The sequence below is a fragment of the Aquila chrysaetos genome, chromosome 10 (assembly GCF_900496995.4).
Source record: "Aquila chrysaetos chrysaetos chromosome 10, bAquChr1.4, whole genome shotgun sequence".
Lineage (NCBI taxonomy): Eukaryota > Metazoa > Chordata > Aves > Accipitriformes > Accipitridae > Aquila > Aquila chrysaetos.
The window spans coordinates 41,825,509-41,852,477 of record NC_044013.1 but is presented as its reverse complement, the minus strand read 5'-3'; the positions used below and the strand labels follow the sequence as shown (position 1 = coordinate 41,852,477).

Here is a 26,969-nt window from a genome sequence, read left to right as displayed (position 1 = left end):
GAGAGGGTTCCTGTTCCCTTTGGGATACCCTTGACCCCCAGCCCTCCCACCCCCGGCTGTGGCTCTGCTCCCCATCCCTCGAAGGGCAGGGGAGCTCCGAGGGTCCTGCGCTGCTCCACAGAGCGGGAATGGTTTCATCTGACCCCGCAGCAGTGTTCAATCTGCGCAGCTCCCAACACGCTCGCTCTCGCACGGTGGGCGCAGGCTGTTCCCAGGCAAGCTGTGGGGTTTTTCCCTTCGCTCTGCCTGGTTCTGCTGGAAGCCAAACCGCTGCCAGCTCCCCGAAGCGTTTTGCTGGGGGGGGGGGCCCATGGCTAGCAGCGGGAAAGGCCCAAAGCTGGGCTCCCGTGGGGCTCTGGGGCCGCGCTGTAAAGCGCTCAGGGTCTGCCACGGGTGCTGGTGGCCAGCAGGATTTATCTGGGGGCTTTTGAGATGGGCAGGCAGCTGCAACTGGGTACCCTGTAAAAGTCCGAATCTGGACTGGAAATGCTGGGTTTAATGGTATCGTCCTTTGCCAGGGCTGACGTCTGGGTGCCAGCCAAAAGCAGCAGAGGACTGGGCTACCAAACTGAAAGCGCTTGGGAGGCTGGGGGGCTCATGACAGGAGATTTTAGACACCGGCCCTGCCTTCCCCCGCAGGGTCCCAGGCCCCTCTGCCCTGTGCTCTGGGTGTGGTAGTGCCTCTTGTATTCGTGCCTGCTTTGATTTAAGTGAATTCATCGGGAATCTTTGGGACTCGGTGCATTTACGGCGTTAGGAAAAGCAGGTTTTGTTCAGATCCCAGAGCCCTGCTTGGATCTCTTCTTCCGCTCGCTTCCAACCCCGCTCCCAGCTCCCACCCCTGAGGGCCGCCAAGGTTCGACGGGGGCTTCGTGTCCCCTTTGCCGACTTGCCGACAGTCCTTCCACGCCGTGCGCGGCTAAGTTGCGGCGAGCCCGTCCCCAAAGCTGCCCCGCAGCGGGGGCCGAGACCCTCACTGTGGGCGCTCTCCCGGGGGGCTGGAGCCTGGCAGCCCGTACCCGCTCCGTGCCGGGGCTCGGGCAGCGGGACCCCGCTCGGTGGGGGATGCGAAAACTCCCCCGCGAGGAGTTTTCTCACCTTGGCCCCCTTTCAGCGAGGGGCACGGTCCCCGAGGGAGCTAAACCCGTCACGGGGTGGGGTGGGTGGGCAGAGGGGTACCCGTGGCCGGCCCGGGGCTGTCGGGGGGACGCGGGACGGGGGATGCCCGCGGCGCCGGAGGGGAGAGCGCGCCCCCAGCCCGGGACCGAGGGTCCCCCCCGACGGCAGCCGGGGCTCCGGCTCTCGGTACCGCCGTCCCGTCCCGTCCCGTCCCTCCGGGGCGTCCCGGCGACCGCGGGCAAAGTCCGCCCTTCGCTGGGCCGGGCCGGGGGCGCGGAGACCCGGGCGGCGGCCGGAGGAGAGGCCTACGCCGGTGCTGATTTGCATAAGGTGTATATTGCCTAATGATGGCGGTCATGGCTCGGTAAAGGGCGGCCCGCAGCAGCCCGCCGGCCGGGGCGGAGCGGAGCGGCAGGGCGGGCGGGAGGCGCGGGGCGAGCGGCGGGGCTCTCCGCCGGCCCCCCGGGAGGATGGTGTCCCAGCTGAGCGCCCTGCAACGGGAGCTCCTGGGCGCTTTGCTCAGCTCCGGAGCTACTAAAGAAGGGTTGATCCGCGCCTTGGAGGACATGGTGCCCGCCGCCGGTTTCGGCGTCAAGTTGGAGAGCCTGCCGCTCTCCCCCGGGGGACCGCCGCCCGACGGCAAGGCCGCCTTCCCGGCGTTGGCCAACGGGCACGGGAAGGGCAAGCTCTCCGGCGACGAGGGCTCGGAGGACGGCGACGATTTCGACACGCCGCTGATCCTCCGCGAGCTGCAGGCGCTCAACACGGAGGAGGCCATGGAGCAGCGGGCCGAGGTGGACAGGATGATCAGGTACCGGCGGGGACCGGGACGGGGACCGGGACCGCGATGGGGACGGGGCGCAGCCCCCGCAAGCGCGCCCCGGGGTCCGGCCGCAGCCGCTCGGCCCGACGGCCCCGGCTCCGAGCCGCCCTGCCCGGTGCGTCCCACCCGGCGGCGGGTCCCGGTGCTCCCTGCCTGCCCCGTGGTTAGCGCCGGTGGCGGGGAGCGGACCGGGACCGGGACCGGGGCCCGCCGGCCGCCTCCTCCCGCCCCGTCGGGTGCTGCCCGCCCGCCGCGGCGGGGCCGGCGCCGCGGAGGGTCGGACCGGCCGCCGGCTCCCTCCCTCCGCGCCGGGAGATAAAACATAAACTGCAACACGTGGAGCCCGGGGTGTTATTACTTTATTTCTATAAATCATCAACAGAAAGATACACAAAGGGCCGCGATTAGGGCGAGCGGAGCGGCGGGTTATTCATTGCCGAGGTTGTAAAGTGGCCGGCGAGGGGGGGAAAGGAGGAAACCCCCGACGGCGGCGGGCTGGATGCGGCTCCGGGCCGAGCCGAGCCGGTCCCGGCCGTGCCGCGCTGCCGGGAGCGGGGCCGCCGTCGGGGCGCGGCGGAGCAGCCCCGGGCTCGGCGGGGACCGCCTGCCCCGGGCCCGTCGGGGCGCCGGGGGGGGGGGGGCATGGGGTCTCCTCCGTAGCCCGGGGCGGGGGCAGCCGCCGCTTCTCCCGCAGCCCGGGGCGACGGTGGTTCCCCCGACAGCGCAGCCGGGTGGGCAACCCCGCGGGAACATCTCTGCGGGCAGCGGGGGCACCTCTGTGCCCCCCCCCCCCCCAGCCCGCTTTGCACTGCGGTTTTTGTACCCGTCTCGGTGACCCAGCGGCACGCTGAGTGCGGCACCGATCCTGCCTGCCGGGCTCAGCCCCTCCGTGGGTGCCCGTACCCTCTCTGCCAAACCGCAGGACCCGGGGTGTGCCCCAGCTCTTGCCCCCTAACAGCCCCGGCGCCTCGGCAGCGGCGTGCCAGGGCCCGGCTGGCGATGGGAACACCGCCACGGTCGGTGCGGTGCGCGCAGCGTTCGGCTCCAGGTCTGCCCCGGGTACCGGCAGGGCAGACGGTGCCTTTTGGGGATGGGGCTGGGCAGCGGCACCCACGCCTGCCAAGGGGCTTGGCTGCGACGCGTTGGGTGCTGAAGAGGCTCCGGGCGAGGGAGAAATCACGGCAGGCCTTTTCCGCTGGGTTCCTGCCCCTCCTGCGTAGCACCGTGCCCTGCACCTCTGGGTGCTCCTGCCTGTCCCCAGTCCCCCCCTCTTGCTGGCTGCATCTGTCCCCGGGGGTGCCCGGGGTGGCGGTGGGGGTGCAGAGGAGGCTCAGCCCCAGGATCGCCACGCTCCCACAGGTGTTTCTGTGCAAAGTTTGCCTTTGGTGCAAACAAGAGCAGGCACATGTCCCTGAGGAGCCTTTGCAAAGGGCTCGTGTTTGCTCTAAGAGAGGCCTTTGTACTTGGAGAGGGAGCCGGGCAGGGGAGTCGGGAACCATTTATTGCAGCCACGCACGGGGGCTAAACCCCCTCTGCTCCCGGCTCCCCCGGCATCAGCGCCCTGACCCCAGGGCCAGCTCGGGCTATTCCCGCATCCCTGTGGGTGCTCAGCCCCACGGCTCTTTTTGGGACTGCGGTGCAGGCTTGGCTGCCCGCCCACAGCGTGGGTGCGAGTTGCCCATCGTGGTGCCGCGGTCCACAGCACGGTTCACCCCGAGCGGCTCGTGGTACCCAAAGGGCTTCAGCTGATGCGGGTGGGAGAGGGGCGAGTGCCGCACCGCGGGCAGGCTGGCCCCGACGCTGGCACGGTGTTTTCTCGCAGAGCCTGGCCGGAGGGGTGCCGGCGGCACGCAGAGCCCGGCTCCGGGGCGAGACGCCCTGCGACTCCCTCCCTGCCCCGTCCCACCCGCCGGGGCTCGCCCAGACCCCGCTCCGGCAAATAAACATTTCCCAGGGAGCACCCAGATCCCGTGGGCCTGGGGACCGCGGGAAAGCCACCCGGCCGGAGATGCCCCAAAGCCGCTCCGAAAGGTGTGGGGAGCAGCGGGCGCAGCACACCTCCCCATGCAGATTCCCTGTGTGCACAGGGAGATGCAGATTAGATAGATCATTTCTGTAGGGAGCCGGGTTTATAATCCATCTGTATAAATTCTTGGCATATTTCTCCGAGGATATGGAGTGTATTTACCTGTTTTCAAGGCTGACAAAGTGGGTGAGCGGGTCCGGGAATCCCTGGGGAGAGGGACAGGCTTTGCCCCCCACCTGTGTGTGAGGCTGGGGTGGGAAATGCCTCTTTCTCGGTCAGCATTGGCGGCCGGGCTTCATTGGGGTTAATTTTGTGCAAGAAAAAACCACCTTTCCTTGATTTCGGTGGAGAGGGACCGTGGAGCCAGGGCTATAAACTGGTTTTCCAGTATTACAAAGCACTCCTGGGTTGGGTTGGGTGTGTTGTTTTTTTTTCTTGTAAAGCCCTGGTGAAGATTGGACAATTAATGTTTTTTTTCATTTTGGTGACAGAACCAAAAAAAAGAGCTTGTGTTGAATCAAAAGGTTTTCCTCTGTGGCTTTTTAGGTTAACCAAAAAGGAAAAAAAAAAAAAAAGGCCAAACACTCAAAGGTTTCATTTTGGGTCAAGTTGAAACAAAATGTTTGGGTTTGGCTTCAGGTTGTTTAACCCTTTTGAATACGGTCAAGTTGATTTGTAAAGAAATATCACTGCTCAGAAATTAAGAGCCAAGTAATTGTTTTGAAAGTGTAAGTGTGAAACGTGCTGGAAATATCAAAGTGAAGCCTTTCTTAAAATAATAAAACGGAGGGAAACTCAGCGACTTTTTTCCTAATTCTCACATATTTTTTCCAGCCAAAACGCTGCCAAATTTGATTTAAATTCAGAAATCACGTTTGTAACCCCCGAGTCACTTGTTTGACATTATAAGAGTGTGCTCTGTTGCACTGGCTTGCGATTTAACTCTGGGAAAACTATGCCCTTGGCTCAGTTGTGAACCGAACTGCTATTAGAAATGATAATGAGCTCTGTTCCATTAACTTATTATTAATCAGTAATTAGTAGGATCAGTTAGGTGATATGAACCGCTCGTGACAAAAGTCCGCCTGAGCCCCTCGGCTTGCGCAGGACGAGAGGCACGGCGGCCGGCGGGCTTTGCCCTGCTTCGCCGGGAAGGAGCGTGCGGAGGAGAGCTGCGGTGGAAGGACGTTTTCTTCACATCCTTCTTGTCGGTTCCCACCTTCTCCTGGGGCAGCGCGAAGACCCGAGAACCCCGAAACCCCCCTGTGCCGCGGCCATCCCCGCCGGCTCCTGGTGCCGACCGGCAAGAGAAGTGCCCCCGCCTGCTGTCGGCACCCACGTTTGCCGCGGGGGCTGCTGAGCCCGTGGCCATGAGTTTTGGGGACAGGAGACGGCTTTTCTGTTTGCATCGTGCTTAACCCAGGCTGGGGTCCGGGCTGTTGGGAAAACCGGAGTCAGCGTGTCCGTGTGCCCGCGCATACGTACAGCTCCGCAGGTCCGCAGTGCCACGCGCCCGTCGCCGGATAGAGGACACCATATATTCGGTGGGCTTCCCCTGCCCGGAGGATGCAGGATTGGGCGCAGGGACAGTGTCTTTAGGAAGGCTCCGTGCCCTCCTTCCCGGGGTCTGACAAAGCCCCCGCCGCCGTCAGCGGGCTGGCCCTGGTCGGGTACTTTTGCTTTGGATCCAACCAGCTTTGTTTTCACGCTGCAATCAGGACAAAAAGTAAGAAATCTACTTGTTGGGTTTTTTTTTTTTTCCCCCTTGACAAGTTGAAGGATCCAAAATAAGTAATGAATTGGGAAAGCAGTCGGACGGTTATTCCAAGTGCAGCGTTAGAGTATTGCATTATTTGAGTGCATGACTGTGACCAGGTTCAGGCTCCACACCGATTTTTCAGCGTTAAAGCACTTCCTTTTCGTCCAGCGTCCTCCCATACTGCAGAATAAGCCCAGGAGTCCTGAATACAGCGAAAGCGTGTTGGTCTGTTCCTCTGCCGTCGCGGTTTGCTTTCGTTAGAGCTGAAGAACACAGACAGCATTTTGATTTTTGGCTGCAACTTTATTTGTTCCCTAGATTGGTGTCAGCTACCCCAAGGACACCAAAGTAATGCAGATTTAGGAAACAGTTGTTTTACACCTGGATCCTGCAGGAGCCAAATTCAAGTGTTTAAAAATATTCAAGAATGACTTAAAATTATTGTGGGGGGGTTGGTTTTGGTTTTCCGTTCAGAAACTTGCCTGGGTTTGACCTTCGCTTCTCAGCCTTCTGCGTATGGCCTGCGTGTGCGCTTCGCTGTTGTGGGAGTGTGGAAATAGGTTCTCTTTTAAAAGAATATTGTGATTTTTAGATAATTATCCCTGCAGGAATGGAAGGGAGAAGATGAAGCAGCAAGCGCGGTGGGTGCGGTTTGGGGGCCATGTGGGGGTCCCCACCGGCCAGCAGCAAGCCCGGGGGCATGGGACACAGTGTGGGTACCGGACCTGGGAGCAGGGGCAGGAAAAGCATCCTTGGCACCTCCAAAAGAGAGTTTTCTCTTTCTTCAGAGAAATATCCATAGGGGCTTCCTGTATCCATACGTATGTGTGTTTGTGTATCCCATTGTGTGTGCACGTGTCTTCAAAGGGAGAAATTGCAGTGAATATAATGGCAGCAGTTAATGGATGGGCTGTGTTTAGAATAGAATAGAATAGAATAGAATAGAATGAATTTCTCCTTGAAGGATCTGGAGGTGCTTTACTAGCATTAATGAGACCTCGATGTGTCCCGTCAGGACACCGGCATCCTCTTTACTTCTCCCTGCCTGGGCGAACAGCCTGGTGGGCATCCCCGGGGTGGCCGTGGCACCCCGTGAGCCCCCATCCTGCCAAACCCTGGCCTCGTAGGGGCAGGACGGGGCTGTTTTGGGGGGCCAGGATGGCAGTCGGGGAAAGATGTATGCTCAAGGGACCTTGTGCCCTGGTTTCAGAATAATAATAATAATAATAATGGGTTTCCATCATGGCAAGAAGCAAACAGTGGGGTGCTTTTCCCATGCCAGGAGAGATTAACCCTTCGTTTCCCCTCCCCTCCAGCGAGGACCCGTGGCGGGCGGCGAAGATGATCAAGGGGTACATGCAGCAGCACAACATCCCGCAGCGGGAGGTGGTGGACGTCACCGGCCTCAACCAGTCGCACCTCTCCCAGCACCTCAACAAGGGCACCCCCATGAAGACGCAGAAGAGAGCCGCCCTCTACACGTGGTACGTCCGCAAGCAGCGGGAGATCCTCCGGCGTAAGTACCCGTGCCAGCGCTCGCCCTTCGGGGCTGGGTAGGGTTGGGGCTGGGGTGAGTGCCGTGGGGGAGAGGGGGTCCCCGCATCCCTGTCCCGCCTGCGGGTACCCGGGACGTCCGGAGGAGGACGAGGAGCAGCCCCCTGCCCTCTTCCCTCGCAGAGTCCCCCGGACCCAGGCTGCCCAGCATCTTCCTCGAAACAGTTTTACAAGTGAAATGAATTTAAGGCACGGGAAAACTGGGTGAGAGCCCCTCTTGGTCACGGGAACACTGTGCGAGTCCCCCCAGGCCCATCTACGCAGCCAAGTTTCTGTATGTTTATATTCATTAGAGCTGGGAAAGCAATTAATGATTACACACAATTAGATGCCTTTCCCACCTCTGCCCCCTTTTCCTCTCTGTTTCTCAAGACTGCTCATTTTCTGCAGCTACTTGCAAAAAAAGTAAAGAGAGAGAAAAGAAAAAAGTTGCTCCTACTTGTAGCATGGTCTCGGGGCAGTCCGTGCTATTTAAAATGCAGGTGATTTTGACCAAGTACACAGACTATTGCTTTTGTGCACCTCTCCCACCGCCCCCTGCTCTGAAGCAGCCCCGTTTTTGGCCAAGCTGCAGGTTGGGGCACTGACACCCCGCCTCCCTCCTCCAAAAGGATGCAATATCTAGTGGACGGGGAGTGCAGAAGAGGGTTTAGCACCAAATACCATTGCTTTGAAAACACGCCTCGAGATGTTAGAGCAAACAGAGCCTGCTCCAGCCTTGCCCTGCGTTTCCCCCTTGTCACGGGGGGGAAAAGCCATTATAAAAAGAGGGAGAATTCTCCCGCAAAACTGAGAATAATAAAACCCTCCCATTAATCTCCCTTTACTGCCGCGGTGACAAGCGCCGGGTCCGAGGCGGGACGCCGGGGAAGGTCACCTCTGGTGCCTGCCTGCCCCGGGCACGGGAGCGGGAGCCGGAGGGGAGCTCTGGGCGAGCAGAGAGAGGCAACCTTGCGCGGGGCTTTGCAGTCCTCCTGCCTGGCTCCCGGCTTGCAAAAATCCTCCCGAAACCAGCGCACGCTGGCAGAGACCCTGCCCGTGAATGTGCGTGCCCTGCACATGCCTCCCCATGAAACGCCGGTCCCGAGGGATGGCAATAACTCCCCCGCCGGCGTGCAAGGCTGGCCCCTTAGGGTGGGTGGTGGGGAGCACCCGGCTTGCTCCAGAGCGTGCCGGGGCCGTGGGTTTGGGGTGCTTTTGGGAGGGGACACGGGGGGGGGGCCACCTCCGCGCGGGACGGTGACTCCGAGCGGCGGCTATAGGCCAGCTCAACGTCTGCTCCTTTCTCTTTCAGAATTCAACCAGACAGTCCAGGGTTGTGGAAATATGACAGACAAAAGCAGTCAGGATCAGCTGCTGTTTCTCTTTCCAGAGTTCAATCAGCAGAACCAGGGGGCTGCCCAGCTCGACGACGCCTGCTCCGAAACCCCCAGCAAGAAGATGCGTCGCAATCGGTTCAAGTGGGGGCCGGCCTCCCAGCAAATCTTGTACCAAGCCTACGACCGCCAAAAGAACCCCAGCAAGGAGGAGCGCGAGGCTCTGGTGGAGGAGTGCAACAGGTAAAGCCTGTCCCGTGCCACCCGCCGCCTCCTCGCCTGCCCCGCAGCCTTTCTTCCAAAAAACTGCGTGCGATGCTGGGCTCCCGGCTTGCAGCCCTGGCCGCCGGCTTTTGGCAAGGCTTTGCTGAGCTGCCTGGCCTCTTCTTGCCTTGTTTTCCCTATCTGGATGTCATCCAGGGCCGAGCGAGCTCCATGCTGGGGCGGGGATGTTGCAGGGATGCCACGGGGACGTTGCAGGGATGTTGCAAGGATGCCACAGGGATGCTGTGGGGATGCTACAGGGATGCCACAGGGATGCTGTGGGGATGTTGCAAGGATGCCACAGGGATGCTGTGGGGATGCTACAGGGATGCCGCAGGGATGCTGTGGGGATGCTACAGGGATGCCACAGGGATGCTGTGGGGATGCTACAGGGATGCTGCAGTGTTACAGCAGTGTCAGAGGGAGGGGGGATGGCCTTTACAGCATAGATGTAGTTGGAAAGAGCAGGCAGGCTTTTAGGAAGGGCTTAAACGTCCCCAGATTCGCCTGTCCTCCCGAGGCCGCCTGCCCGGTGGCGCTGGCAGAGGCCCCCCCCCCTCCAGCAGCACCCTTGTTCCAACGTGTCCCCTTGCACGCACAGGGCCGAGTGTCTGCAGCGAGGGGTGTCTCCCTCCAAGGCGCACGGGCTCGGCTCCAACCTGGTGACGGAGGTCCGCGTCTACAACTGGTTTGCCAACCGGCGGAAGGAGGAGGCTTTCCGCCAGAAGCTGGCCATGGACGCCTACAGCTCGGGCCAGCCCCCGCACAGCATGAACCTGCTGCTGTCCCACGGTTCCCCTCACCACAACCAGCCCAGCGCCTCGCCTCCCAGCAAAATGCCGGGTAAGCCCCTCGCCGAGGATGCTCGGGCAGCGGCGTCGGAGCGGTTGCAGCGCTGGCTCCCGTTTCTGCCGGAGAAAGGGGTGCCGAGCCCCGGGGGCCATGCCTGGGAAGCCTCGGGGGTGGTGGGGGGGGAAGATGGTCAGCCTGGTCCCTGCCGCAGCATCGAGGTGGGATGGTGGTGGGGAGAAGAGCAAGCGCTGTCGCTGCGGTGTTAAGGCCTGGCGAGCCACACGGCAGGGGCTGGGTTTCCGTCCTGCTGAGGATAAATTGGCGTTTGCTTGGTTGGTTTAATTCACCGGAGTCCCCGCGTGGGCTGGGCTGGGCAGGGGAAGGCTGTGCCCGCCCCGCTCCGCGCCTGACGTGTCAACGCTGGGGGCCTTGAGATGCAGCCCGCTGGTTTTGGTGTGGGGGGGGTGGATGCACAGGCGATGCTGCAAAGCCCGTAGGAAGACGTGGCGGCGTGTCCCGGAGCTGACCGGGGCTGGGTGCATGGTGCCGCACCGTCCCCGTGCTGGAGCAGAAGGAGGTGGCTGAAGAAAGCTGCTCGCGGGGTGCAGGGCTCACCCCAACCTCCACCCTTCCACATCGCCGTCCGGCCCCGTCGTGCGTAGCGAGGAGCCGGCCGGGGAGAGCGGACCCGCCGAAAATTCCCGGCGGATTTAAGCGGGAGATAACGCCGCCGGGGAGGGGGCTGCGTGCCCGGGGAGGCTTAATCGGGGCGGGCGGGGGTGGCGTGGGGCGAGAGGCATTGTTGGGAGAACAATCCCCATTGTCCCCTTACCTGCCCTCTGCAGCCAACGCGACGGCCCCCGGCAGGCAGGAGCGGGCGCTCGGCGGCGGGGGGTCAGCGCGGGGGGCTGCGTCCCAACCGCCCCACGTTCCCCCCTTGGCCACGGCACCGGCACCGGCACAGCCCGGCCGGGGAGGCTAAAACCAGCCGCCTCTTCGAAATGACCCTGCCTGGCTCGTTACGCACACCCAGCTGGTTACAAAGGCAAATTAAAAGAAACCCGTGTGGCGGAGAGTCCCTGCGGGAAGGGCAAGGTGCCTGGGGAAAGGAGGCCGAGAGCCGGGGACGGTGCCAGTCCGTGGCTGGACACCGGTCCTTGGGCGTTAGCAAGCGAGGGCAGCCCCCAAATTGGTACCCGGGGGATGCACCAGCCTCGGGCGGGGGGGGGGGGGGGGCGTTTCGCAGCATCCGACCCAGCTCCCAGCCGTGGGAGGGACAGGCAGCATCCGACCCAGCTCTCGGGTACCGCTCTCCCCGTAGGGCTGGCCGGCGGTGACCAAAATGTGACCCTGCCCCAGGAATGCCCCGCACAATGGCGGGGACGGGGAGGACGTTTGCCCTCCTGTCACCGGCTGATTGCTTACAAGGTGCCCTACAAGCACATTGTCAGCAAAATCAGCTGTTTTCAGTGTCGGCCGGCGGGCTTTACAATACCCCACCAGCATGCAGCCCCGCGTTGTCATGGCGTTGTCCTCCCCGTGCATGCTTAATTGACAATTAAGCCGGGGCTTTGAACGAACCCCGCTGCCTTTGATGTGCCCCAGTCCTGCCAGCGCGCATGCAGGCACCCCACGAGAGCCTTTGTTTTTTTCTATTAGGGGACGGCAATTACTGTAACCGCGGGCATTTATCTCGGGGCTGGAGGGCCGTTAAGCCCCAACCTTTATTTTCCCGGTCGGAGCAGTGGCCAGCAGGAGCCGGCCGCGGCTATAGGGCCGATGACAGCCCATTCGGAGGGGCTTTTGAGCAGGGCAGGAGTGATGGCCGCGGCGAAGGGCCCCTCCGGAGGGGTCAGGAGGGCTCGGCCGCGGGAATTTGTTGGCGGCCGGCGGTCGCGTCCATCGGCCTTGCCGAGGAGACGGTCACGGTGAGGGCCCGCCGTGAGATTTCGAGGCTGGTTTGGGGCCGGCGGGCAGGGATGCGGAGCTCGGCCACGATCGCTTCGGGGTCGCTCGGATCCAAAGCCGGGTCCGGCAGGCTTGCGGCTCCCAAAAACGTCGCTGGGTCCCTCGCCGCTTAAACCTCTTTGCGAGAGATGTTTGGGGACCCGCCGCCTCGGCGGGGTGCGGGGCAGCGCTGGCGGGGCCGGCCCCGCTGGGCTGGCTGACCCCACCTGGGGTTGGCCATGCTGGGATTTGAACTGCCCTTGCACCGCGTGGCGGTGGCGGCGGCTGGAGCCCTCAATGCCTTAACAGCTTAATGACGGCGCTGGGATGCTGCCCACATCCCACCCCCGCGCGGCCCCGTCCCGTCCCGTCCCCCCCCGCCCCCCGTGACATCCCCCGGTGGGAAACGATGGGGCCGGCGGCGTGGGGCAGCTGCAAAATCCCTCCCGTGCCCGCAGACAAAGAGGGACCGCCTGCTCCTCGGGACGTCAATGGGGTCTTGCGAAAGGGCGTAATGACGGCCGGGCAGGGATAAGAGCTGTAAAAGTCAAACATCCTCCCGGCCTCCTCTTGGGGACCCATCTGTCAAGCCTAAAGCTGTAGTTTTTAACTATTTGGAGGTAAATACTTAAAGCCTATCTATCTCAGAGGCTTCTCTCAGACTCTGGACTTTTCCCTTCCTATGGGGTATTATCAGCGATCTCGGTTCCCTGTTTGATTTGAAGGTCACTCGGGGCTTTATCTCGGTGCCGTGCCGTAGACTCTGGCTTATGCCATTTTTATCTTCAAGAGCCCTGAAGACAATCAGCGCATTGATGAGATTAGGTGACGCACCGCCCCGCTCGCCAGCCGCCCCCCGCCTCCCACCCTGCATACAAAGGGCCGGCCGGCGTCCGTCGGACCCTGCAAAGCCCCGTCCCGCCAGCCGGGGGTCACAGCATCGCCTCCAGCCCGTCCCGGGGGGTCCTGCACCGAAAGGTGGTGGAGGCATCCATCCGTCTGTCCAGCAGTAGCTACGCTGCAGTATCGGAGCATCGGAGCAATATCTGAGCAATCGTGTATATACACACACACAGAGATATATATATGAAAGTACATTATTTATATATATTTTTAGATATCTCTATAGATGCAGATAGCAAACATAAAAATAACCCAGTACAACCCCTGAGATTCTTCCTACACCCAAAGGGCAGTTTAAGTGTTTTAACTTTTTCTTAAAGAAGAGCCCGTCAATAAACCCTCAGTCCAGAGGTTCTTCAATTTATATCTGGATCCTACGCGTTGTTCTTGCAGTATGTGCTGATTCTGAGCGAGGACCCGGTGCCAGCGGTTGTAATATTTTACTGTTGGGCGCATTGTGGGGCTCGGTGGGTACAGTGCGCTGTTAGGAGCTTTTTCCGGTTTTATGGGGGGTAATTAGAACTTTATGACAGCAGCGAAATGGGAGGGTCCAGTCCCCATAAACAGGTTTATAATGGATATAAACTATGCACCTCGGTAACTTAGCAAGATTAACACTTTAGGGACAATTTGAGTGGCAGCCCAAAAATCAGAGCTGCCCTCGGCTCTGCCTGGACCCGTCTTTGGGAGGGTGAAACGGTCCCATCACCGCCCCGGCTGCTTCCGTGATGTCAATAGGTGCAGCATCGCCGAGTCCAGCGCGACCCCAAAAATGACACTTTGCCTTTCTCGCCCCACTGCCGGGCTCCCGGTCCACGCCGGCGGTTGCATCGCCGTGGGTTGGGCAGAGCCGGGGCTGAATCCCTGCCGCCGCCTGAGTCATCGGTGACCAAGCGCGTAGCGTGGCCGGGTCCGTTTTGGGGTTGGGCACTGCCGGCGATTTGCAGGATGTTTGCGAAGCTCCAGGCAAAACCGCAGCCTGGTGCTGGGCGAGCGGCGGGCGCTGCTGCCGGAGGAGGTCAGGATGTGCCATGTGGTGGCAGTGCGGGAAATACATTCAAAAGTACAGTGTTGTTTTTTTTTTTTAAAAAGTGCAATTTAATCATAACAATATGACTTAAAGCAGGGGAGAACCAAGCCGCTTCACTAAACTCAAGGCTGGTATGTACCTAGAAAATGACACAAGCCTGCGGTGAAAATAGCAAAGATGCGGATTGCTGCCCTAAACACCCCCATTGCTCTCCCCACCCCAAAAGCCAGGTCGGGGGAATGGGTCTGGCACCCCTGAGAAGCCGGGGGGGGCTGGCTGCGGAAAGCCGTGGGTGCACAGGACGCCCTGTGTCCTGGGGGCTGTCACGCTGCCCGTCCCCATCGGCTGAAACACAGGGTTAAGGCTCTGGGAGCCGGACCCCGCGGCTTGTCTGGAAACATGGGAAAGCAGTAAAACTTTTCACGGGCAGTGCAGCTCAGGGGCCACACAATAGCCGGGTCCCATAAACAGACTTTTATATTATGGCTGTAGCTCCAGTTAAAAAAAAAAAAAAAAAAAAAAAAGAGCCTTAACGAGGGCAGGCTCCGCAGCCAGGTCCCTTCCCGGTGATCCCCATCCAGGCTCCACTCTTGGGCGGCTGCGGGGAGAGGCCGAGGAGGAATAAATCTCTTTGCACGGGGGCTGCTTCCAGCTGCGGAGGCGCGGAGCGACGGGAGAACAGTGGCATCAGGCTTCAATGGCCGTGTGAGCCCCTGCTCGTAAGCCCTGGACCACAGACCCCCCGAAAACTTCATATCCCGGCGTAAACCGCCGGAGCCGTCCCCGTGCATTCACGCCGGCCGGCGGGGTCCTGTGGGGGGGGGTCCCACGGCGGGGGCGAGTGGTTGTGCTGGCGGGGGACGGCTGGGTGCTGGGGCTTGGCACTCCCTGCGATGGCAGATCCCGGCGAGGGTTTGCCGGGGAGCCGGGAAAGCCGGGGCACGGGTTACCTGCCCTGCGGCAGCACGCCGCGTCCTGGCGTTGTGCAGAACAGCGTCCTGCTGCTGTAAGAGATAAAGCCCTTTGGGGGGATAAAAAAAAAAAAAAAAAAAAAAAAAAAAAGCAGGATAAGGGGGGCCAGCAAGGTGGCTGGGGGGGAGTAATGTGCGCTGGGGGACAGCCTGGAAGTGGCTATTGCCCAGGGAGATGCTTTAGGGTAGGCTGGGCTGGAGCTTGCCGTGTTCGCTGGGAATGGGGAGCTCGGGGGAAAGGTACCCGCCGTCATCGTGGAGCTCTGTTTGTTATAGCAGTGGCGACAGCAACAGCAATAATGCCTTGTGCTGGTTTCCCAATATTAATTATCTAATCTGCCCAAATCCAGCCCTGAGGGCATACAAATAACAATAATACCCGTCCCATTCTCGGAATGGGAAAAACCCAAGCCGGGATAGTTGGTGGCTTCCTAAAGGTCTGCAAGGTAGCCGCGGCAGAAGGCTTTTACCCTGCCCAGCGAGCGGTTTCTGGGCAGACCCAGGTGCCCACGGGCTTTGGGGACGCAGGACCCCCCCTGCCAGCGCAGCCCCTGCCTCTGCAGGAGCGGGGTCCTCGGTGGGGCCGGACAGTGGCACCGCTGCCGCCGTCCCCGGAGCCCGACCTCGCGCTCCTTGGGAGAGTTAATCTTCATCAAGACTCAGAGTCTTCAGTGGTTTTATCTAGAGACCCAAAATCTCAGTCAGCAGACTATCTGAAAATGTCAGCGTTGGTTATTGTTTCTCAAACAATAGTCTTGTCCTTAGGATTGCAAGGAAAAGCTTAAAAATCAGCTTTTAACATCTCATATGTTTTTAAAGACAGCTTCATAATTCTGAGCGTCTTGGCTCATATGTTACAAGCATCCTCAGCTGGGTAAAGCCTGATTTTGGGGATTAAAATGTTGTTGTTTTTTTTTTTCGTCCTGAAAGCCTCACCGAACCCAAAAGAGATTGAAGATTGAGCAGAAACTCTGACTTTCTTTCCAATAGGAGCCGCCTGTGCTCCTCGTCTATCTCTAAGATCACGCTCAGAAGAAAGGGCTTTATTTTATCTCCCCTCCCATTGTTTAACCAGCGCTGCAGGATCTCAGACCGGCAGCGGCTGAAGCACACTCTGCACGAGGCCGGGACCGCAGGGAAGAATGTGTGTGACAGTGCCCTGGTTGAGTAATGTTTACCCTGTTCATGGCAGGGACGTCCACTCGGACCGGCAAATATCCACCTGCCAGAGGACATTCTTTTATTATCAGGGATAAAAGGGGTTTGCTGGGAAATGATCAGGAACCAGACATCGTGGGGAGATTCCTATCTGTGGGATGTGTTTAACCAGCTGATGGGGAAAATTCGGAGGTAATTGAAGAGTGACTTTGCCGTGGTTTTGGTGGAGGGCGCAGGTAGCCGTCTGCGCTTTGGCAGATGCTTTTGGAGCTCGTGGAGATCTCCCAGACTCTAGTTATCATTTCTTTCCCTTTCCTCGATTCAGAGATTTTTAGAGTAGCCCTTAGAGCATCCTTCGCTGAGCCAGCCTGCATCAGCTCTTCCCCTTGGGCACCTGGGAGAAGGAGATCCCGAAATCCCAGGAGGAAGATCCTCTACCTGGGTGGGTTTTGTAGCTGGGGGTGTCCGTGCTGTGCCAGGACAGCCCAGAAGCCGCTGGTAACCTCTTCAGGCTGAACCTCTTCGGCTGGCGGTCGTTTTGGGGGGCCATCCCCACCACCCCTGTGCAGTGGCCGGGGGTCACGGGCGGACGATGCTCTTGGTGGTCTCGGTTGGGAGGGTGGCCTTCGCCACTGTTGTTTTCTTTCCCAGGAGACCTGTGGGCTGTCCGTCTGTCCGTCCGTCCCCCGCTTCGATCCCAGGGCAGTTCAGTGAACCTGGCCGGGAGCACGGTGCCGGACGCCTCGTAATAAATGGCTTTTCACCGTAGTCGTCGAGGCAGCCTCGTAAAAGACGCTTTTGTTTCCCGTGGGTTTTCCTCAGTTAATTATTTGTGATCTGTAGATGCCTTTCCATGACACATGGCTGATCATATGGTTATCAGTGCAGGGCGTTTTAGCCAAATTAAATATATTTATATAGAAGATCCATGCTGGAGCCAGATTTCCCTCCTCGGCGGTGGTGGGCTGCGGTCCGACTTGGAGGTTTGTGTGTGTCTGGTCCCTCGGTCTTCCTGCGCTAATCTGTTAATCATACACTCGCTGAGAGGAAGTCGAGAGGGAAATCGGATGCAGAAGGGCCCGAGAAAAAAGTGAGAGCCATTGCTGTTCAGAGCTGGGCAGCGTTGGGCTGGCCGGGGGCTGCGAGGAGCCGGGAGAGCCTCGCAGAGGGAAGAGCTGCAGGACGCAGAGTTGATCCCCGGCGGCTCAGGACCCCTCAGGCCGGTGTCCGAGAGCCACGGGGACATGGCAGGAATTTGCACGATGGGTGCAAACTGTGCAAATTAAAGCAGAAGGGATGCAGATGGGTTGGGCTCCCTCGGGAGCAGCTCTTTCTGCCCCACGGCATCGGGGCAGCGTGGGGGCTGCAGCCCCAGTGGGTGCTCAGCATCCCTCACCGTAAACTTCTTGCTATAATTTCAGCAGACGGGCTCGGGGCGAAGCTGGGAAGCGGCACTGGAGGAAGGGAAATATCGTTCGGTGCTGTCCCTCCCATTTATAAGTTCGAGGGTGTCGCTTAGGAGCTCGCACGTCTGTTTGCGTCCTCGTGCCGCGCACGCGGAGGGAGCCGGCGAGGGGTGGTGGTGGGGGGGGGGGGGGTGTCCCCTTTTGCAGGACCACTTTCAGAGGGGGTTGGCACGGCCGGGGCACTCTCGCCGGGGTGCCCGCGGGCGATGCCAACGCCTGGCGGTGTTTTGCAGGGGTTCGGTACAGCCAGGCGGCAAGCGGAGAGGCGGCATCCTCCGGCACCATCAGCCACCACGGCGGCGGTGCCATGGTCACCGGCAGCCAGGCGGTCCTGCAGCAGGTCTCCCCGGCCAGCTTGGACCCGGGCCACGGTTTGCTCTCGCCCGACGGTAAAATGGTGAGTACACCTGGCCTATTGTGGCGGCGGCGCTGATAAGATAAGAGGGTCCAAGCGGGCAAAGCAAACACGCTTTCCCCCGGGGTTTCACACGCGGCCCGCGCCGAACAATGGGGCATTGTGGGGCCGGGGCCGCGGCGCGGGCGGGCGACCGTCCCCGTCCCCCCGCCTCAAAGGCGGCGTTTTGGCCACCCGGCGGGCAACGGCGTGTTTTCCGAGCACGGCCCATAAATCTGACGGAGCCCCGCTCCGGTTTTTATCGATTGCGCGCCTCGCCGATTGAACGCGCGCCGGGTGGATCGCTGTTTGTTTTCCCCTGCCGATGGCACGGGTATCGAGAAAACGCTCGTTCGTTGTTTTTACCCTAAGCCCTCCCAAGTTTGGGGAGTTGCCGGGGAAGCGCTTTCCTTGCGAGCAGGGACCTCCTCGTCCCAAGGCATCGCCCAGGGCATCTAACCCGCTAGTGCCAGCTCCGGCCCCGGCGTTCCTGCCTCTCGCCGACCCCTTCCCCGCTCGCCGGGGGCTCTGCTGCCAGGGCTTTGCCGGGCAGAGCTGCCAACGCCAGCGGCGGCAGGCAGCGGAGACGGGGCATCGGCATCCCCGAGCACGTCCGCGGCGAAAAGGGGGTCGCGAATGCAGGGCTGGTCCGGGTTTCCGATGCCCGAGCGCTCGGGCTGCTGCTTTCCGCGGGCGCCCGGCTGGCGCGAAGCCCTTTGGAGGAGGGCACGAAGGAGCGGGGCGAGGAGGGGGTGGCGGGGGGACGGGGCAAAAGTGGGGTCGGAGAGCACAGCCCTTCACCCGGAGCAGGCTGGCGGAGGTTTGCGTGCGGCCGCCGGTCTTCCGGGAGGTTTTTTTTTTTCCCCCCCGATGAAAGCGAAAGTCAAACATGGCACTGGGCGGCGGGGCCGAGCCCGCTCGTCCCCGGTTTTCACTTCCATTTTCGGAGGGTTGGAACCCTCCCGGGCCGTTGCGTCGGTCTCCTCGCAAAGCTGGGTGGCTGCAGAGGGGCTCGGCATCCCCTCCCTCGGCTACGGCACCGTTTAATTTCGCCTTTCCCTCTGCTGCTGCTGTCTGGCTCTGGTTTGCGAGGGTCTCCCTGCAGCCCCTCGGGCTCGGACGCTGACCCTGCAAAACCAAGCATCCCCTGCCAAGCAGGGGGGATATTGCAGAGCGAAACCCCGGCCCTCCCAGCACGTTCCCTCTGCCCCGAACTCGCCCGTATCTCCCCAGGGGTGTGTTGAGCCTTGTAACCCTGAGCCTCGAAGTCATAAAATGAGTCAGGAATAAAGGCAGCGGCAACAGCAAGCACCGAGCACCCGGGGCGGGGGTCCGCCAGGACGAAGCGATGCCGAGCTCGGTGGCGGAGGCTGCCAGCAACCCCCCCGCCAGCTCCTTTCGCAGGGGCCGTGTCTGAGGGGTGGGTTTGCCGAAGCGCAGGAAAGGACCCTCGCACGGGGCTCACAGCAGCCAGGCAGCGCGGGAGAAAGCCAAACCCAGCAGATCAGACTGGGAAAAGCGACCTGTTGAAGCGCAGTAGGCAGAGGCGTGCGGCAGCAAAAGCCCTGCTGAATTATCCCCGCCGCACGGGCGTTGCACAGCGCCGACTGGGACCGCTTCGGCCCTCAGCAGCGTGTGGCTCTGCCAGCTTATCTCTGATCTTTAAGCAGGGCTAGCTAGTGCTTGCAAGTGATTTAATAAAAATATGCTGTAGGCTGTGGTTTCTAGTAAGTAAACATGTGCCTTTAATACCCCACATGAAACCAAAAGCTGCCAAGGAAGTTGCTGCATCTGAAGGCAATCGATTTTTTTCAGGGCGGAGTGTTACTGAGGCTGCAGAAAGCTTTGGTGGTTCACTCTCTCATGCTCCGGTGTTGCCCTTAGCCATGGTAGTGCCAGCAGGAATCCCCTGAGGGCCCGGTGTCTGGAGGGTCTTTTCCAGTCGTGCAGTCTCCAGAGGATTTCTTTTGGGTGCGGGGCTTTGGGTCTAAGCCCCCCGTGAAACAAGCCTGGGCTGCAGGCGAGCGGCGTGCACTTGCCGTGAGCTGTTTGACTTGTGCACCCAAGTGTGGCGTAACCTGGCCTTGAAGAGACTTTGAAAGTGGAAAATACCGGATCAGGAAATATGAGTCACTCCCAGGCTTTGGAATTTATTGATGGATTTGTTTCAGTTGCAGCGGGGCTATCTCCAACTCACATGTGCAAAATAAACAAGGTGCTCGGACTTGCGTCCAGAAATATCGCACGAAAAGCCGCAAGGATGGCTCTGAATCGGGATCGGGGTCGTTCAGTGCAAGAGGTCTAATTGGAGGGATTAGGAGAATGTGCAGCGATTAAAGAAATCGGGCAGTTAGCCCCCTGTTTGTCCTGGGGACCAGCTCCAGTCCTCTTGGCACACCCCGAGTGCCTTTGTGTGTCTGATCCCTAAACGCTGACCTGAAATCCCGGGAGCTGGCTCTGGCTGAGCGCACCCAGCTCACCTCACCAGTATCCTGCCCGTCTGCAAAAGCGGTGACTGGGATCACCACCGTGAGGCCCTTTTTATCTGCTTTCTGTCTTTTTTTCTTTTACTTCCCCAGTTTGTATTTCCCACTTCCTTCTACAACCACGGCGGTTAGAAGTTAATGAGTGTTGAGAGTCCTCAGCTGTCCCCGACAGCGGGAACTTGGACTTGGGGGACGAAATGGCAAAGGCTCGGGATGTGCCGTGTCCTGGCACCGCGCTCCGGCGGAGCTGGAAGCCAGTGCCAGCCGGGTCCTTCACCGCTGCTGCTTCGCTATTCATTAATGCGATGTTCGGGCATCCCGGCCGGGGTCCGCAGCCCCGGGGCGGTGGGAGCTGCGTGCGCCGAACCGAAGGTGCCCCAGCGAGGAGGGGGCTTTGCTGATACCCCCCAATCTCCCGGCTGAAGCGGGTGGGCAGCAGGGGAGGGGGCCGGGGGCAGCCCCCCTTGGCTGCGCCACTGACGGTGGCCGTCCCGCCTTGCTCCTTGGCAGATCTCTGTTTCGGGGGGCGGGCTGCCCCCGGTGAGCACCCTGACCAACATCCACAGCTTGTCGCACCACAACCCGCAGCAGTCCCAGAACCTCATCATGACGCCGCTCTCGGGAGTCATGGCCATCGCACAGAGTAAGCGCGCGCCCCGAGCTCACCTCCCCGCCCCGCGTGGACCCCCCCGCTCCTGCGACGGGGAGGGGGATGCCCTGCCCGCTCGCGCCGGCCCTGACGTCCCTGTTCTGCTCTCTCCCTCCTCCCAGGTCTGAACACCTCGCAGGCGCAGAGCGTACCCGTTATCAACAGCGTTGCCGGCAGCTTGGCAGCCCTACAGCCGGTCCAGTTCTCCCAGCAGCTCCACAGCCCGCACCAGCAGCCGCTGATGCAGCAGTCACCCAGCCATATGACGCAGCAGCCTTTTATGGCTACCGTGACTCAGCTGCAGAACTCGCACAGTAAGGGTCCGGGTGGTAGCTGCGAAGGGAAGGGCCCAGAAAATGACTTCAGGTGGAAAATAAGCTTTTGCCTCTCTTCCTGCTCTCCCCTGCCCGAGCTTGCGCCCTCGGCTGCCGCCTTTCTCCCGCGGGTACCGGCCGGCGCGGCGATGCGAGCGGGATGCGCGGCGCTGCGGGGTGGCCGCATCCCGCCCCATCCTCTCCTTCGTCCGTGCCATCCGCCGTGCTGCATCTCCCGTACGGCTCCGCTGCGGGTGGGATGCAGCACCCCCCCTCCAGCATTTTGTACAAACTTTATTTTTCCTTCCATGTTCTTATTGCTAAAACACCTGCTTTGCCAAAGGAGGTGTCCGAGCCTTTTGCGCTCCCTGCAAAGCAAACGCTTCCCCGCTGCGCCCTGAAGGGATCTGGCTTTGCCCCCCCCCCGCCGGCTCATCCATCATGCTGGCCCCAGCCCTGCTCCAGCACCCGTCTCTGCTGCAGAGGGGTCGCGGAGCTCCGGCGTCTGAGCCCTTCAGTCCCCACTGATTTCCCTGGGCGAGCTGGGAGCTGAGAAAGTGGTGGCTTAGAGGCAGGCGGCGGTTCCTTTCCGTGGCTTGTTTTATCCCTTTGGCGTCTCCGCGACGCTCGCTCCTGCGCAGCACCCCTGCGACCTGCCGTAAGGCAGCGCTCGGCCGCTCTGCCCCGGCGCGAGGGCTCTGCGTGGCTTTTCCGTGACGGCTGCTTGTCTCCCTCCTCTCCGCAGTGTATGCGCACAAACAGGAGCCTCCCCAGTATTCCCACACCTCCCGCTTCCCCTCGGCGATGGTGGTGACGGATACCAGCAGCATCAGCACGCTGACCAATATGTCTTCCAGTAAGCAGGTAATGGCCGAGGGTGGGCTGGGGTGGGTGTGCGGAGGTGGAGCGGGGCTGTTTCTCCACCGGAGACGGGGCCGGAGGAGGGTTTCGCAGAGACCCTGCATCCACGTGGGCAGCGGAGGATGAGCCTCAGGGCGCCGAGAACCCCATCCCAGCCCCTTCACGGGCTCCGAAAATCCCGCTTGCAGACGGCAAGCGTGATGGGGATTTGGGCGATGGTCTGACTGTGCTGGATGAAGACTTGTCTAACGCCTGGTGGTACTGTCGGGGCCGTGCTCATCCCTGGGGCAACTCCATCAGCGTGGGAGCATCCTACTGGGGTACCAATTGGGCTGAGAAGGTCGGGACCAAGCGGGCTCTGCTGCCTTTGTGTCCAGGGTGTATCGACCCTGGCTGGAGTCGAGCGGAGGAGCCGGGCTCCGATGCACCCCGACTTCCCCCAGCCGGTAAATCTTTATCATCTGCCCAGTGCCGGCGCAGGTGTAAGGCAGGACTTATCCTGGTTCAAATCAGGTGTGCGAGGCCTTACTCAGACAATGGTCCTTTTCTAAAAGCCGGCTCTGGGGACTGTGGGAAATATGTGGCCCTTATTGATTGCTAGATAAATAAGAGAGCCTTGAACTTGCATTCAGATAAACTTTCTTACCAAGGTTTGACAGGGGAGAGGGAAAAAAATGTCTGCAATGACCACAGAGTAAATACGGCATGGGATTGCTGGGAGACCCCCCCTGTGGATGCCCGGCGGGGGTCGAAGGAAGGGGCTGGGGCTGCAAAGAGGAGAAGTCAGGAGAGGGGCTGCCCCGGGGGGGGTTTGGGGTGCCGGGGAAGGGGTGATGAACGCCGTCGCCCCCGGCTCGGGTCGGGCTCCCGCGCTTTGTAGTGCTCGGGGTGACCATTTATCTGCGCCCGCTCATCTCGGTCCGGGAGGCGGTCAGGCGCGGCCGCGTTCCTCGGGAGCACCATTTCCTCCGCGCGGCTTTATCGGACCATCTGGTGCGCGCTCAGCCCGAACTCCCCCTGATTAATTGTGCTCTCCCGCCACGGGCTGCCTTTGATGCCGGGCTGGCCGAAAGGAGCCCTGGGCGCACAGGAAATATCCCTGGCAAAGAGATAGCGCCCGGCCATCCCCGCTGCCCGGCCGGGCGCTGCGATCAGCCTACCTTGACGCAGCGCTGCCCGGGGTGACGGGGGCTCCCTCGGTTTTCTCCCTCCATCACGCTTTTGCGCTTTAATTAAAGCAGGGGGAGGCCCTCGTGGCTCAGGTTGGGGGGGGGGGACATCCGCTGGGGCGGATGGGTGCAAGATGCCAAAGGGGCACGCGCCCGCCTTGTGAGCCCCCCGCCGTACATGATAAACAAGCACGGGCTGGTCTTGCAAGCGCCAGGAGCAGGATCTGGCCCCTGACACGGGGCCGGAGCGGGCGCTGGGGTTGTGTCCCCCCCCCCCAGTGCAGCATCCCAGCCCCCGGACCCTCTTTTCCCACCAACCGTTCGACGTTCAAGCTAAAGCTGGAAAAATTTATCTTGGAACATTGATTTTTTTTTTTTTTTCTCAGCGGTCACCCGTTTCGTTAGCAAGGGGCAAATGAAGTGCTACAGAGGCAGCGCGGAGGGGCCGTAAATGCTGCTGACCCCCCAAATGGCTCAAACGCCTAAATATTTTTGGTGATTTGGGTTTCTGTCACTGACTGGGGCTAACAGGGGCCATCCCTTGGCTCCTCCATGCTTTGCCTTGGCATGAGGCTGGCACTGCTGGGCACAAGGATGCCCGGCAGCGATGGGCTCCTCCGAGGTGGCCAAAAAGGGCAGGAGGGTCACTGGGATTCCCAGGGGAGTTGCGGTTTTTGGAGCAAAGTTTGCTGGGCGAGGGCTGGGTGCTGCTGGTGGGAGTGCACAGCTAAAGCCACGGGGTGCACAGCCCACATGAAACCCCAAATCTGGCGGGGGGGGAACACCCTGCTGCTCCCTAAGCAACCCCGTCTTTGCAAGCGGAGAGGCATTCCCATGCAAAACAAAGCCTCCGTCATTCCTCGGCGGCTCTTCTGCACCCCGCAGCCCCCATGCCAGACCCTGCAAATCCGCTCAGTGGCGAAGCCCGGCTGCTCCCGGTCCTGCCGGTTGGGACGGAGGCTGGAGGGATGGAGGCTGGGTCCCCCCCACCGGCTCTCCCCTCGCAGCCCAATGCTGCGGATCGCTTATCAGGTGTTGTTATTTAGACCTGGAAGGGGCAAATACCTCCCGGTTCCTTTGACGACGCTTGAGGCCGAGCCACCATTTTTATTACGTTAGCAAACACCTGATAGCCACGGCCCGTCCCTAATGACATGTCACGGGAGGCTCCTGGCGTCTCCTTATCTCCACGTTACGATGTTTGCTGTGCGCTCCGGACCACAAGGTCACCCACGGCTCCCGGCCCCCCACCCCACCGGTGACCGGGGGGACCCCGGGTGGGGGTCCCACCCCGAGGGATGGAGAAGGGACCGCCGCGGTGGGATGGATGCGGCGGTGGGGGCTGCTCAGCTCCTTCCCCGGAGGTGACAGCAACGCTGGGAGACAGGGATAAGCGCGGCCCCCAGCCCCGCTCCCACCGGAGCGCAAGCTCCCGCGCTCAGCCTCACGCCTGGCTGCTCTTGGCAGCACTGCCAGCCTGGGCACAAACAGGCCCTTTTTTTAATTATTATTATTATTATTATTATTATTTTTGGGAGGGGGTGGCAATATCTGGCTCGGAAAGTATTTTCCCACTGCCTCCCCCTCGGCGGTGCTGGGGAGGGCTTGGGGCCAAGCAGGGCTTGTGCGGCACCACCGAGGTCCCGGGGTGGTACAGGAGGTGATGCCTCCAAATACTTTGCGATCCCACCAGAGAGTCCCCCGCAGCGCTGCCTTCGCCTCCTGCCTGCCTGCCGGTCACTGTGCTGCTCTCTCCCTCCCCAGTGTCCCCTGCAAGCCTGGTGATGCTCCACACCTCGCTGCTTTTGCACATAGCAACGGGATCTTATTTTCCACAACATCCCGCCGGTGATCCGCGCGCCGAGCCCGGGCAGTCGCCAGAGTGAAGCCCAGTGCCGCAGCGAGGAGCCCATCAACCCGAAACAGAGCCGGAGGCTCGAGACTCCCCGTCGCCCTTCCGCGCCCCGCCGGGGACGAGCCCGGATTCGTGGGGTGCCCACCCGGGACCGTGCCTCTCCTTCCCTCCACGCAGTATTTCCAAGACGTGTCTTGGGGATTTTTTTTCGTAAGTATTTGCCTTCCAAGAGGCCGTTGGCTCTCCTGAAGAACTGGGAACAAGCTGTACTGGGAACTGGCAGAAGGGGAAGATGGATAATATTTAAGTTATACTCCTCCACCCGACGGACTGAGAGGGACTTGGGTCTGTTACTTGGCGTTTGGAAGGAGGAATCGCATGTGCTGTTGAACTGAGCCAATTAAACTGTAAATATAGGTGCAGTCTCATCCTCACCCTTCCCCACTCTTATACATAGAGATTTATATAAAATAAGTAAATTTTGTTCAATGGATGTAAACTACTGTAATTAAGTGCAATTCCCCCATCTGTATATATTGCTCCCAAGTCTTCTCTCTCTCCCTTTTTTTTTTTTTTCCTTCTTTTTTTTTGGTAAAGGTCAGAGTTGAGGATGGTTTTGGTTTTGTATTTCTCTTCTTCCTTTAAATGAGTTAATTCAAAGACCTGGGCCTAGGCAAAGATGCTGGTCAGGCAACACCCGACTCTGCGCTGCGGGAGGACAGGCACACGCGTGTCCTCTGCACGGTGATGTCCCATGTGAAGGAAGGGCACGGGGCAAGTCCAGCAGAGCCCTGGCAGGACCTGGACAGTCTGCTGTGTGGGGACAACTGCCGCTACGGAGATCTCAAGGGACTCTTCTGCTTTTGGGGACTCTGAGGTGGACTGGGGTGGGGTGGGGAAGCGCTCAGCAGCCCGGTCAACACATCGAGACCGCTGGGAAGCGTTCGGTATCGGCAGTTTTCAGGTGAGCCCGTAGCATGTGCTGCTACAGAGGTGAATGACGCTGCAAGAAATTCTGGTGGGATCTTCCTCAGATGGGGTTCAGAGGCTGTCTCCCTTTTCTCCCCTCCTTGGGGCACGGGAGGGACCGAGTGCCCAGTTACTGCCTTGCTCCTGCCCAGTAAACGGCCAGTACCGGTGGCTTATTTTCCGCCATTAGGAGGTTGATGATGAGCCTTGTTGGCTCCACCTTTATCAATAAACATGGTGTTCTCGTCCTCGTAGTGTCACCTCCAAGCTGCAGCTGGGCGGACGGGCGCTGGGCTGCGATGTGAACGCACCAGTCCACAGTCCCCGCCGGCTGCCTGCCCTGTCTCGCCTGGCTCTTGGAAGAAAAGCTTTGCAGCGAGATCTCCAGCTTGTGAATGAGCCCACCTCTGCGGTGAGGGCACGTCCCAACTGGGCACCCACTGAGGACACCGGGCTCCACACCTTCTAGAGCCCTGAAGGGGTTTAGGTGCCCGAGTCCTACCTCCCAAAGCTGCAGAAGCTGTAAAAGGCATCGTCTCCCCTCCTGTGAGACACAAGCTCCTCCGTACCTGCTCCCCTTTGTAAATGGATCTAATGCTCCCCAGTTTTGCAAATTTTTATTGAACTTTGCAGCGTGTGCCGGCTGCTGAGTGATTTGGAGAGCAGTAGAGGTGCCCGTGGACAGATGACCACTGCTAAAAAGAAGAACACCGGATGCTTTCTTTGGGGCAAGAAAGGCTCTTTTGCTCTGTGTTTGTACAATGTCTAGCGCAGTGGGACCCTAACCCTTGCTGGGACAGATAGGAGTTGCCCTACGGTGAATAAGTCATCGTGAATTGGAGATCAATATTCAGAATGACATTTAATTTAATGTACACCATAATTAAATACCATTTCTTCTGAATCATTGCTGCGTGTGGTCTGTAAATTCCGCAGTCATCTTCTGCTGTGGTTTGGCAGACGTCGGTCCGGCAGGGACGCCGGCTGGTGGCAGTGACATGTCCCTCCTGCTGTCCCTTGCAGAGCTGATCTAAGTTTCTACCTGCCCGAACGTGGTGAGTCAAGTGTTTCTTATGAAGCCCCAAGTATCAGCCAAAACCAGCAAGAGGCTCCAGGAGGTCCGGAGACCTGTGTCCTCACCCTC

The 26,969-nt window shown here is 60.3% G+C and overlaps 1 protein-coding gene across 3 annotated transcripts; it reads left to right on the top strand.

Annotated features, from left to right (window-relative positions):
• The first annotated feature begins 1,589 nt into the window (after nucleotides 1–1,589).
• On the top strand, nucleotides 1,590–26,729 carry HNF1B (HNF1 homeobox B). Of its 3 annotated transcripts, none has more exons than XM_030029221.1 (9): nucleotides 1,590–1,930; nucleotides 7,044–7,243; nucleotides 8,654–8,840; nucleotides 9,463–9,704; nucleotides 17,362–17,525; nucleotides 20,519–20,651; nucleotides 20,780–20,971; nucleotides 21,717–21,835; nucleotides 24,766–26,729. In XM_030029221.1, the coding sequence occupies exons 1-9, from the start codon at nucleotides 1,590–1,592 to the stop codon at nucleotides 24,784–24,786; spliced, it is 1,599 nt and encodes a 532-aa protein (XP_029885081.1). In that variant the 3' UTR covers nucleotides 24,787–26,729. The 3 variants fall into 3 exon arrangements, with proteins under 3 accessions (XP_029885081.1, XP_040982899.1, XP_029885080.1); XM_041126965.1 differs by having other exon boundaries at nucleotides 8,576–8,840; nucleotides 20,575–20,651; XM_030029220.1 differs by having other exon boundaries at nucleotides 8,576–8,840.
• Nucleotides 26,730–26,969: the final 240 nt, after the last annotated feature.